The 13,473-nt window shown below is 30.8% G+C and overlaps 1 protein-coding gene across 2 annotated transcripts in view; it reads right to left on the bottom strand.

The window, feature by feature from the left end:
• LOC142326999 (UBA-like domain-containing protein 2-A) overlaps positions 1 to 13,473 on the bottom strand; it is a 187,349-nt gene that overhangs the window by 72,945 nt on the left and 100,931 nt on the right. For both annotated transcript variants that reach the window (XM_075369746.1, XM_075369747.1), the window contains exon 2: positions 1,629 to 1,706. In XM_075369746.1, the coding sequence (XP_075225861.1) occupies positions 1,629 to 1,706 (78 nt within the window). The remainder of the gene's footprint in view (positions 1 to 1,628; positions 1,707 to 13,473) is intronic.

Below are 13,473 nucleotides of genomic sequence, written 5' to 3'. Positions count from 1 at the left end.
ATGTATGCTCACCAATTACCTTTATTTTTAACTTAAACTTTAGCCGGATACTTCTGGTAAGACCAAAATCCATCAGAAAGTATCTTAGCTACCTAAGAAAAAACTTCTTTCTCTCTCTCTCTCCTAAGAAAAATTATTTACTATAATTTACCGTATTCGCTTGGATGGATTTTAGTCAAAAATATTCAAAGGACTAAAATTACACTAGCGAAATTAAAATAGGATTTTAAATCGATTTGTCATGCAGATGATATTGATTTCCACAGAAAAGCCTCGGCTGGAAACAAAGATACTGTCGTAGAGAGGGCAACTTAACTCTGGGCGCATAAAAGAAATAGACGACTAAGATTTTCATTTAAGACATTGGACTGAATCATCCGATGGCCGTTACACGCATCGTATTTTTCTGAAGTGAAAAGTATGAGGCGTTTTGGCATCTAATCCCCGTTAGCTGAAATATTCGATGTTAGGATGAGAATGGATGTGGGGAGAGCTCTGCGACAGAGCTGCGGTGTGGGAGGGTATAAGCATTGACTTCGCTCCCGAAAGCAGACCAGAACACAGAGAGAGATAGAGTATGTTTTCATTAGAGGCTTAATATATTCGTGAATCTATCTCTTGATTTTAAAATATATCAAGAGGTCTTTGAGTAAATTTAATAATAAAACAAAATTGTCGTTGCGATTAACACTTTGTTTTATTAGTATGAGGATGGTGTTTTTAGTATTTAAAAACTTTATCAAGTAATTATCTGAGCGCATAGTCTAATAAAAATTATACGTAGGAAGAGTTTTTGGATGAAACCTTCGGTATAAGAGGAAAGCGCGGGGATCGCACTAACGCGAATCGGTTAATTTGATATTTGAGGGTTTAAGTTATGGTAGGTGGTTGTGGTTGGAAGAGGACATGTGAAGGCGATAGTAAGTTGTGTAAATACATTGATGGAAATGTCTGCCGAGGCATTTGCATCGGTGGCATTTTGACAGAGGCCAATCTGATGATTGCGTTGTGTTATCAAGTTTAGAGGGTCTAAAATTCGACCTTTGATAAAGCCCATCAGGGCTAGAAACGAAGAGGGTGGGGTGGCGACCAGGATTGTCACAAGGCGGAAGTCTTCCCCTACGAGGATCAGGTTATCGTAATACCTACCCCTAAAATAAAATTTATAGATTAGAAACGTAAATCAGTACCTCCTTAACTTCTACCAAAACCGATTGTGCCTTCATTGTAGAACTAAATGGCTCAATTTCCCATATATAGAAATCATCGTACCAAATTTCAATCAGATCAGACCATCTAGTTTGGAATTAGCAAGCATAAAGCAGGCCGGCATACATTACCTTCCGGAATATTTCAAAGTTAAAATTTTGTTTTTTGGTTAGCAAGGATCATTAAAAGTCAAGATGTGCAAAAAGCCCGATAAAAAAATTTGAACTGATTAGGATAATTTCCCTAATGTACTGTATAGATAGTACACGGTATAAGAACATAACCAGGAAATAAAAATCTCCTTTTGTAACTAAAAATTACTTCATCACATCTCGACTTGAAATTATTTGATTCGAAAAGTTTATATTAAATAATACTGCATAATATTTATTTCATAAATATATCTAAAATAAACATACTTGTCCGAAATGTGCAGCTGCTGCAGCTTGAGAATATGTAGGTAATGCACCCTCTTGAAAGAATATGCTGAGAGCAGTCTGAAAAAAAAATGAATACATAATTATAATAAAATAATCTATTTATATACTTGTATATAAATAAATAAACAAATACACAAACAGATTCATCATAAAAGAATGGCGGGGTTTAAGGCACGAGTTAAATAAAAATAAAAATACTTAGTTAATTATTTTATTTGCCAAATCTGCATCTCAAGTAGTTTTGTTACATAAATTTCAATACGCGCATCCTTTATCGTTCAGTTTCTGTTTTCGTTGGAATCGCTTCTTATATTATTTCCTTTAAGTGATTCAGACCACGTAATTTCTGAGAAAAAACAATGTTTCAATTGTATAACCACAAGAAAAAAATCACATTACATTAAATATTTCAGAGGTTCTTCTCGGACTATCAAACTACCTGCAATTTTTCATTTAAAGCCTGGCTAAATAAATAATGCTTTAAGATATGCGGGTGCAAAAATCTTGTCGAAGATAAATTCAACTTAGATTATTGAATTCATCCGGTTAAGGAAAGCAATACTCATTTAATATATATAAAGATAAACATCTACATTAAAGTCTTTTAACCAAAGAGAAAAGACCCGATTACATGATTTTTCATTAAACAACAGCAAACATTAAATTTAGATGTATTGCGTGCTTTCACAAAACTTACAAGGCGGTTTTTGTGTCTATTAACACATCCATTAAGGTGAAAATTAGTTTTACCGGTAAAAATACATTTTTAAAAAATGATTCGTTTTCTTTAATTTTGTCTGAATCGTTGTCTGAATGAATTAGAAAATGGTGTTATAGAGGAAGAAGAGGAAGTTGAGGAGGATGAAATGGGAGAAACAATACTGAGATCTGAATATAAGAGAGCATTAAAAGATTTAAATGGCAGAGAGGCTCCTGGAATTGACAGAATACGTGTAGAATTACTGCGCAGTGCAGGTGAGGAAGCGATTGATAGATTATACAAACTGGTGTGTAATATTTATGAAAAAGGGGAATTTCCGTCAGACTTCAAAAAAAGTGTTATAGTCATGATACCAAAAAAAGCAGGGGCAGATAAATGTAAAGAATACAGAACAATTAGTTTAACTAGTCATCCGTCAAAAATCTTAACTAGAATTCTATACAGAAGAATTGAAAGGAGAGTGGAAGAAGTGTTAGGAGAAGACCAATTTGGTTTCAGGAAAAGTATAGGGACAAGAGAAGCAATTTTAGGCTTCAGATTAATATTAGAAGGAAGATTAAAGAAAAACAAACCAACGTACTTGGCGTTTATAGACCTAGAGAAGGCATTCGATAACGTAGACTGGAATAAAATGTTCAGCATGTTAAAAAAATTAGGGTTCAAATACAGAGATAGAAGAACAATTGCTAACATGTACAGGAACCAAACAGCAACAGTAATAATTGAAGAACATAAGAAAGAAGCCGTAATAAGAAAGGGAGTCCGACAAGGATGTTCCCTATCTCCGTTACTTTTTAATCTTTACATGGAACTAGCAGTTAATGATGTTAAAGAACAATTTAGATTCGGAGTAACAGTACAAGGTGAAAAGATAAAGATGCTACGATTTGCTGATGATATAGTAATTCTAGCCGAGAGTACTATTTTAAATCAGATGTTAAAAATCAGATGGGTGGATAAAGTGACAAATGAAGAGGTACTGCGGCAAATAGATGAAGAAAGAAGCATTTGGAAAAATATAGTTAGAAGAAGAGACAGACTTATAGGCCACATACTAAGGCATCCTTGAATAGTCGATTTAATATTGGAAGGACAGGTAGAAGGAAAAAATTGTGTAGGCAGGCCACGTTTGGAATATGTAAAACAAATTGTTAGGGATGTAGGATGTAGAGGGTATACTGAAATGAAACGACTAGCACTAGAAAGTGAATCTTGGAGAGCTGCATGAAACCAGTCAAATGACTGAAGACAAAAAAAAAAAAAATTTTGTCTGAAAGTTCAACAGTAAATTGGAAACGTTTTTCTATATTAGATAGTTCGTATTATAGTAGTATTCTATATAGATAGTATTTCTTTCAGTAGCTGAATTTGTTTTTATGAATACAAGAGCGACATTATATATATATATTTTTTTTTTTATTAGAGGTTTTTTGTGAAATTTGTAACTCGAAGATTCGACGAGCTAAAGATTTATTAGGATTTCTGATTGCAGATCGTCTAATTCGTTGATCACTTTTTTCTGACACCGGTTGCTTTCCAGACGATTTAGTTTTAAAAACCTATACTGTCGGATTATTTTTTGGTGTCTCGTTTTCATGGTGTATGTCGAAATGAATATCGAACGAAAATGAATGATTTCAGTTCAGCGCGCCACAAAACGTACCGTGCTTTTTTTTGAACAAAAAAGAATTTTTTAAATAAACTCATTTCAGAAACAATACAAAGACTGATACAGTAATTAAAATGGGTTACACAAATTTTTCGGGTGGAGGCTTTCAATTTTACCAAAATAATATCTCAAAATGTCCCTAATGGCTTAATCTTTTTTTTTCCTGTTTAGCTTCCGAGAATTACCGTTCAGATATTACTTCAGAGGATGATATTTTTGAGTGTAAATGAAGTGTAGACTTGTAAAGTTAATTGTTTACTTGTTAATTGTTGTTACTTGTTTGGTTAATTGAAACCGAATCACCAAAGAACACCGGTATCCACAATCTAGTATTCATATAAGTATTCGTATAAAAATAACTGACTTTAGTAGGACTCGAACGCTGGAACACTCGACTTCCAAATCAGCTGATTTGATAAGACGTATTCACCACTAGACCAACCCGGTAGGTTCTAATGGCTTAATCTGATGAACTGAAACCCCACCATATTTTTATATTTATCTTGGATAATAAAGTCATTACATCTATCACCGTTCAACATATCCCTCAGTCTAACAATGTAAAACAAATCACAAAAAATTATATTCCAGTCACTATTACGAAAAGAACAAGAATTATAATTGTATAATAATGAAAAATAACCCTGAGTTACAACGTTTAAAGTTAAAAAAGCTAAACATCACAAAGAAAAGATGAACTTTTATTGAACAAAAGGAAAAAAGTTCTTTGGAAAACTGGAGTAAACATAATTAAAAACAAAATGTGATGTGGACACCACATAACTTCCTTATACGCCTATTAAATTACATATACACATTTTTTGCTGCACGTCATTTAAACTTATCTCATTTGAAAGTGAGATACGATCTTTCAGTTCTTTAATAAACTGAGCAATTACTCAATTGCTAAAATATTAGTTTTTATTAACATCATATATTTATACAATTATTAATTCATGAAATATTAAGATAGAGTAAAGGTCTCTTTGTTACTCTTTAAATAAATGTAAGGCTTATATCTAGCTAATACAATGTTTTTTTAAATTATTATGATGTAACCAACAACAAAATGAAAATAAAAACGAATAATCAGATGTTTCACCAAATTTTATATGGACACCACATGCCTTACTTGTACGCCTATTAAATTACATATAAACATTTTTTAAAAATGAAAACTACAAAAAATATTATTTCACTAATAAGTTCATTAATAAGTACAAGGTGAAAAAATAAAGATGCTACGATTTGCTGATGATATAGTAATTCTAGCCGAGAGTAAAAAGGATTTAGAAGAAACAATGAACGGCATAGATGAAGTTCTACGCAAGAACTATCGCATGAAAATAAACAAGAACAAAACAAAAGTAATGAAATGTAGTAGAAATAACAAAGATGGACCACTGAATGTGAAAATAGGAGGAGAAAAGATTATGGAGGTAGAAGAATTTTGTTATTTGGGAAGTAGAATTACTAAAGATGGACGAAGCAGGAGCGATATAAAATGCCGAATACCACAAGCGAAACGAGCCTTCAGTCAGAAATATAATTTGTTTACATCAAAAATTAATTTAAATGTCAGGAAAAGATTTTTGAAAGTGTATGTTTGGAGTGTCGCTTTATATGGAAATGAGACTTGGACGATCGGAGTATCTGAGAAGAAAAGATTAGAAGCTTTTGAAATGCGGTGCTATAGGAGAATGTTAAAAATCAGATGGGTGGATAAAGTGACAAATGAAGAGGTATTGCGGCAAATAGATGATGAAGAAAGAAGCATTTGGAAAAATATAGTTAGAAGAAGACACAGACTTGTAGGCCACATACTAAGGCATCCTTGAATAGTCGCTCTAATATTGGAAGGACAGGTAGAAGGAAAAAATTATGTAGGCAGGCCACGTTTGGAATATGTAAAACAAATTGTTAGGGATGTAGGATGTAGAGGGTATACTGAAATGAAACGACTAGCACTAGATAGGGAATCTTGGAGAGCTGCATGAAACCAGTCAAATAGCTGAAGACAAAAAAAAATTTTTGCAACAGTTAATGTCTAAAAAATTTAATAGGGCTGCATCCTCCCCTCCATACGAAACAATATTTTTCTTAAATTTCATGATTTTAATTTTCTAAAATTGCGATAGATATAAAAATAATATAATACTAATTCTGTATAATTTTTATATGAAACTCGTATTTATTAGGCCTGTTTGAGGAAAATATTTGCTGGGAAGTGCATTAAATTCCAGCATGTGGCAGGTTAAGTTCTGATATTTTTTCATATTTTTTTTAAATTCTTATTATTGAATTATTAATTGTAAATTTTGTTTTACAATCGGAGGTTAATAATTATTAATAATCAATATATTTAAATTAAAAAACAAAGTTAAAAAAAAATGGAGATGAAGTTTGATTCGAACCGATGTGTTTCCCTTTATAAGATCCAAATACTTTATTAATACAAATTTTATCTGACTATAACTCCGGAACCCATGAAAATACGTACCACTTATGATATATCGTTGAATAGCTCTCAATCAAGGCTGATTACTACAGTTAAGAAAAAGTAAAAAATCTAATTTTTTTTCGGACACTTTTGGTCCAGTCGACTGCAATCAAAAGGGAAGGTGCACAACTAGATGTTACAGCGGTCCTAAATCTAAAATTTCAACATTCTATGGCAAATCGTTTTTAAGTTATGCGAGATACATATATACGTACAGATGTGACACCGAAACTAGTCAAAATGGATTCAGGTATGGTGAAAATGGATATTTCCGTTGAAATCTGAAAATCGACATTTTTCGCGATCACAATACTTCCTTTACTTCGTACAAGGAAGTGAAAAAGAAGAAAGAAAAATTCTAAATGAAGAGCATTTATCCGAAACCAAGCATATTTAAAATTTAAAGTTATAACTGGCCAAAAAAAATTAAGATTCAATAAATATTTCAAATACGTGTCATCAACCCTCTTGACAAAATGATTTTTTTTAATCATCAAAACTATATAACATTTAAAGTATAATTGCTAATAAAAAAATAAAATTGGGGTCCATTTGATCCCTTGCTCAACAACTAGCTCGTCACAACATTTTTATTACAGCCATCACTTGAAAAACAAATAAGTATCAAAAATGATAAAAATCCATCATTTTTAAAAAAATATTAATTCCAACGGCAACCTTTTTTTTAAAAAAAAAAGCTGACAATTTTGTTGTCAGCTTTTTAAAATTATATTTTTGAAATATAAAACAATTCATTCCTTGTAATTGTTTTCTGCTTTGAATATAGATTTTTATTTGATCTGAACTCGTTTAAAATCTTCAAACTGCTGCAGTTTTTGTTTTCAAAGTGTATTTTATTTATTTATTTTTTTTTATATCTTATGAAATGTTCTGAATTACACTATAATGTTCCTGTTCTCACGCGTTTATTTTTGGAAGACAGTTTTCATTATTTATGTACTTTTTCATTTGTTTTATCTGTTTTTTTTTTTTTTTTAATTTTATTAACTGTTTTCTAATTTTTCATTATCAAAGGAATAAATTATAAGAAGGAACATATATTTAGTAATATTTTTAAGCATAAATGTAATCAATACATAAACCAGGTAAAAGGGCAAACAATAATGTATACAAGTATATAGTCGGACCTCGGATTTTATCCCGGGCGATTTCAAAATGGTGATGAAAAATCACCAACATTTCGTTGAATTCAAGCCGTACTGACAGAATATCTACATTAGGAGCATGAATAAAGGCAACAATAAACTATTTAATTCTTTATTTTCTTCGATAAGCTTTGACGTTTGTTATTCTTGAAAATAGATATATCGTTTTCGGGATAACCGATAGGGTCTCGTGTAAGTTCGTGTTAAAATATTAATATTAATTTATAAAATATTAATTAGTAAAAATATTTTTTATTAATTTATATTAATATTATTTAACATAAATTAATATTTGCGGTATTTTATTGGTGGTTTAACATAAACCACCGCCCTTAGGAATAAGATTTTTTTATAAAATATTTATTAGTCAGTCTACGCAATTACAATTTTTTAAAATTATTTTTCACTAAATAAACCGCTATTAAAAGCAAGAAGAAATTTTTATTATTAATTTTCTTAAGTGTTACCAGGATGGAAAATAATATTAAATTTTATCAAGAGAAAGAAATATAATTTTTAAGGCTTAAATTACTTTCTTTTTTTTTATAACGGTTTTAGTTGTTAAATTCATTTTACGGTACTATAAACACTTCATTATCACAGAATTGAATTCTATAGTAAGTTAACGACTGACTTAACAAATTAAGTTGAATAAACTTAATTTATATACTTAATAGAAATAACAACTTTGTTATTTCTATTATTTTCCTTCCGATAGGAAAATAAGTAATTACAAGAGAGGAACAATCATTCTTTACTTAGTCACTTGAGTAGTCATTTATATATTCATAGTAAATGACGTAAAGTTCAACAAAATCGAAGAGAAATTTTATATTCAATTCCTTTATTATATATTAATTACATCCTGAAAGAGTAAATTCAGAAAAACTAATTTTATCAAAACGAGGTGGCATCTACGCGTCTATTTTTAGACGAGACGCAGTCTACCTTGTAATTAAGTTTAATATAAAATAGATAAATTCACCCGACAATTTCGTTAAAATCGGTTGACTTGTTCTTACATAATGTACTTAAAAATAAACATAAGAGACAGAAATCTATTTACAATTAATTAACCTAAGTGTCAAATAACAAAACGGGTGACTATACCATATTTCTGTCGTCAAAACAAAATTCGTAGAAGCCAGCCATTTTCCGTTTTCTTATTATTGATGTGAAAACAGAAAAATAAGGTTTTTCAGATTTTCGGAAAAGTAAAATTTGGACAGTTATAAAAAAAATACTAAGACTGATAAAAAAATTGATATTCTAACACGTTCATTTAACTCTTTATTTATTACTCTGCTAAATGACCAGTTCGATTAAACGATTTTTGAAATGCTTACGACATTTTTTGCGAAAAAAAAGCATCTTGAGGTCTCACGGGTGTTGAACGATAAATTTGGTACCGCTTGAATCATAAGTGTAACACGGATTCGACTACAACAATTCGTAACTGAAATAAAATGATGGAGCTGTGTGATGGACGTATATTTGAAACTATTTACGAATTTAAAAGGCGCGCGTGAAAATACAGTTCCTCATTCAAGTACAGCCTGGTTGAAATCCAATATGTAGCCGCAATTTATTATTAAATTTGTCACGACATTAAAACAGTGATTCTACAAATGTTCCTTCTTTATTTCTTTTTCATAATATTTACATTTTAACATGGCTTATTTCAAGTTCTATCAGAGTAACTGATATATATACAGGGTCTTATACAGGGTCATTCACAGGAACCGGATGTTTTTAAAATAATCATAAAAAATTGAATATTTACTTTAAAAAAGTTTTATTGCTACTGAAACACTTGTTAAATCAAAGCATTTGTTACTTACTCATGAACGAAAAATTATGTCCGGCAAGTGATGTTTTCAAAGATGTTTTTTAGTAAACTGTATTTATGAATAAATTATAAAGGTTAACGTTAATTTACGTTATTAAATTTACTGAATGTAAATTTATTAATTAAATAAAGTATTTGCGTATATTATTTTTAAATATCTTATAAGGCTACACAGTAAGACAAAAATTTGTACCTATTACTTGCCTCAGAATGTATGTTCAGTTGAAAGAGTATGAACTTGTACGAGAAAACTCGCGCCTTAATGACTCATAAAACAGTTTAACTATACGTCCATTACGTAGCTCAATCATTTCATTTCGATTAAATTGTTATAATGAAATTCGCATTACACTTACAATTCCAAAAATACCAAATTTATCGAAAAAATTAATGTCAGATTCTGACAAGATGCCCTTTTACTAAAAAAAAAAAAAAAACGGGTCATGAGCGTTTTAAAACTTGTTTAATCGAAATGACGTTCGGCTGAGTGATAAATAAGGTTAGATGGACAAAATGTAATAAAATTACATTTTTATCGCCGACGATTATTATTTTTTTAATTTCTGTTTTTGTCTTCAGTCATTTGACTGGTTTGATGCAGCTATCCAAGATTCCCTATCTAGTACCAGTCGTTTCATTCGGTATACTCCCTACATCCTACATCCCTAACAATTTGTTTTACATATTCCAAATGTTGCCTGCCTGCACAATTTTTCCCTTTTCCAGTCCGTCCAATATCAAACAGACCTATAAGTCTGTCTCTTCTTTTAACTATATTTTTCCATATACTTCTTTCTTCATCAATTTGCCGCAACACCTTTGCATTTGTCACTTTATCCACTCATCAGATTTTTACCATTCTCCTACAGTACCACTTTTCACAAGCTTCTAATATTTTCTTCTCAGGTACTTCGATCGTCCAAGTTTCACTTCCATATAAAGCTACGCTCCAAACACATACTTTGAAAAAAGGTTTTGCTGACGTTTAAATTAATTTTTGATATAAGCAAATATATTTCTGACTGAAAGCTCGTTTCGCCTGTGCTATTCGGCATTTTATACAGTTCCTTTAGTAATTCTACTTCCCAAATAACAGAATTTTTTTACCTGCATAATCTTTTCTCTTCCTATTTTTTATATTCAGTAGTCCACCTACATCATTTCTACTACATTTCGTTCTGTTGTTGTTTATTTTCATTCGGTAGTTTTTGCGTACCTTGAATGGTCTTTTTTCGTTTGAATGGCACGAATGAAGTCCATGCCATTCACTGTTTCTTCAAAATCTTTTTTACTCTCAGCTAAAGTTACTATAACATCAGCAAATCTAAAATCTTTATTTTTTTTAATAGCTGCCTAAATCTTACCTTTCCAACATCTTATGGAAAAAATACCCGTTTTTTTAAAGGAAAAAACCATGTAATTGATTTTCACGTTAATAAAGAGAAAACAGAAAACGACACGGAAATATTGTTTAATATATTTTACACAAAAAAGACTGATGATAATTGAATCTTATTGACGACACATTAACCCAAGTTATGAGGCCTTAGTATAGTAAACTTTATTTCTGTTTTGTGTGAACCGCAAATATACTGCGCAGATCTTAAATTATTCTATATAAAGTTTTCAATAAGAATCATTATGTTAAAAAAAATCAGAAAATAATAAATAACATCAAAATAAAAATAATAGTTTCGAAAAAGGTTGCTGTAAGTTAAAAAATTCAGTATCTCAGAAACCACTAGAGATAATCAAACGAATTTTTTTTTAAAGATTCATCAATTAAAACGTTTTTTTACGTACCCTAAAATGTAGCGACCAACAGAGCCAATAATTGACTTTTGCCCAGGTCCGCTGGATCATCGCAGGCATAACTGTGACAATAGCAGCGGGGATCCGTTGTCTTAAATGTTGTACATCCCTGATTTTTTGACTGCAGACAATATTTTTAACGTATCTCCAGAGAAAAAAATCTAGGGGTGTCAAATGTAGGCTTCTCAGAGGCTAAACACAGGACTGGCCCTACCAATCCAACGATTAAGGAATCTTTCATTGAGAGTGCGTCGAACGCCTAGGCTAAAGTGCGGAGGCCACTATCTTGTTCAAAAATTACAGGATTCGTTCTAAAAGTGAGCGATAACGCCCCCTTGTGGGGCTGGAGGCCTTCAGGGGAGCGGTAGAAGGTCCACAGAAAATTGGGGGCGTTCAGACTAAAACTAAAATTAAATAACTACTACACTAGTACAAAAAAAATTAATGAGACACCTATATTTTACGACAAAAAATTATTGTACTCAAACTATTTTAACTTTGCAACCAAGATACTTAGAAAGACGAATAAAAAAAAAGATTAAAGCTTGAATATTCAACTTTTTGACAGTATACTTTAGATTTCAAAAATCATCAAATTAAAAAAAAATCAGTGACAAATTGCTCTCATTTAAAATGTAAGTTTCAACTCAGAAATAGGATATGCCACGTTTAAAAACAATAAATGCAATTGCTGTTTTATCACATCTTAAAAACAGCAATTCTAATTATTATTTTTAATAGATGGTAAGTTTAAAAATTTTGGGGGCGCTAGAAAATTTTTGATTCTCAATGTGGGCGGTGGGCGAAAAAGTTTGAGAATTAATGCATTACAGCAACGTTACTTTCTTCTTCAATCGGCGCCCCCACACTTTAGCAAAGGCGTACGACGAGCTCTCAATGAAAGATTTCCAAATCGTTGGATTGATAGGGCTCGTCCTGTGGTTTGGCCTCCGAGAAGCCCAGATTTGACACCCCTAGACTTTTTTTTTATGGTGATACATTAAAAATATTGTCTTCAGAGAAAAGATTAGATCGCTGCTGCTGCCACAGTTACGCCTACGATGATCCAGCGGACCTGGGCAGAAGTCGATTTTCGGCTGGATGTTTCCAGAGCGACCGACAGAAACTCATATTGAAACATTCTAAGGTATGTAAGAAAAACTTATTGACGTGGTGAATTTTTTAAAAAATACTCGTTTGATTATCTCTAGTAGTTTCTGAGATACGATTTTTTTTTAAATTGCTCCAACCTTTTTCAATGATCCTGTACTTTAAATAATAAAAGAAACAAACTTTATGAAATTAAATGAAAATATTAAATAATGAAAAAATGTTAAGGACACAGTTTTTTACTTAATAAGATTATAAATACAGACTTATAGGCCACATATTAAGGCATCCTGGAATAGTCCCTTTGATATTGGAGGGACTGGAAAAGGGAAAAATTGTGCAGGCAGGTAACATTTGGAACATGCAAAACAAATTGTTAGGGATGTAGGGGATATATTGAAACGACTAGCACTAGGGAGGGAATCTTGGAGAGCTGCATCAAACCAGTCAAATGACTGAAGACAAAAAAAATTATACGTGGACATATGGTGGTGGTGTTTATATATAGATATGCAAGTATACACACAAATAAAACTAACTTAAGCTAAAATGATAAATGGTATTACGTAACGTAAAATAATATCTAATTTTTAAAATGACAACTTTCTATTTATTTGTAATTTTTTTTATTTCTAATCAACGATAAAACTGAATATTTACGTAAATAAAACAATTATATAAATTTACATAAACGACATACTAAAGGCAATACAAAAATAATAAAAGAAATAAAGTAATATATAATGTATTAATTATAAATATAATTAATTTTATCAAATTGAAAAATTGATAAAACAATAATCTGATAATTTATATTTATGAGAACTAATTATATATTATTAATAAATAGGCTGAAATTTTATGTATACAATTACTTTATTATTATCCGTAGAACTAAATTAAAATATTCTGATGCAAATATAAAGGCCTAACGAATAAATAGTAATTAATTGTAATGTCGAGTAACAGGAGTAAATGCTGTCATGTCAATAAAAAT

Source organism: Lycorma delicatula, chromosome 6 (assembly GCF_047948215.1).
Source record: "Lycorma delicatula isolate Av1 chromosome 6, ASM4794821v1, whole genome shotgun sequence".
NCBI lineage: Eukaryota > Metazoa > Arthropoda > Insecta > Hemiptera > Fulgoridae > Lycorma > Lycorma delicatula.
Note: the sequence above shows the minus strand (reverse complement) of the source record. Positions and strands in the feature narration are given on the sequence as shown.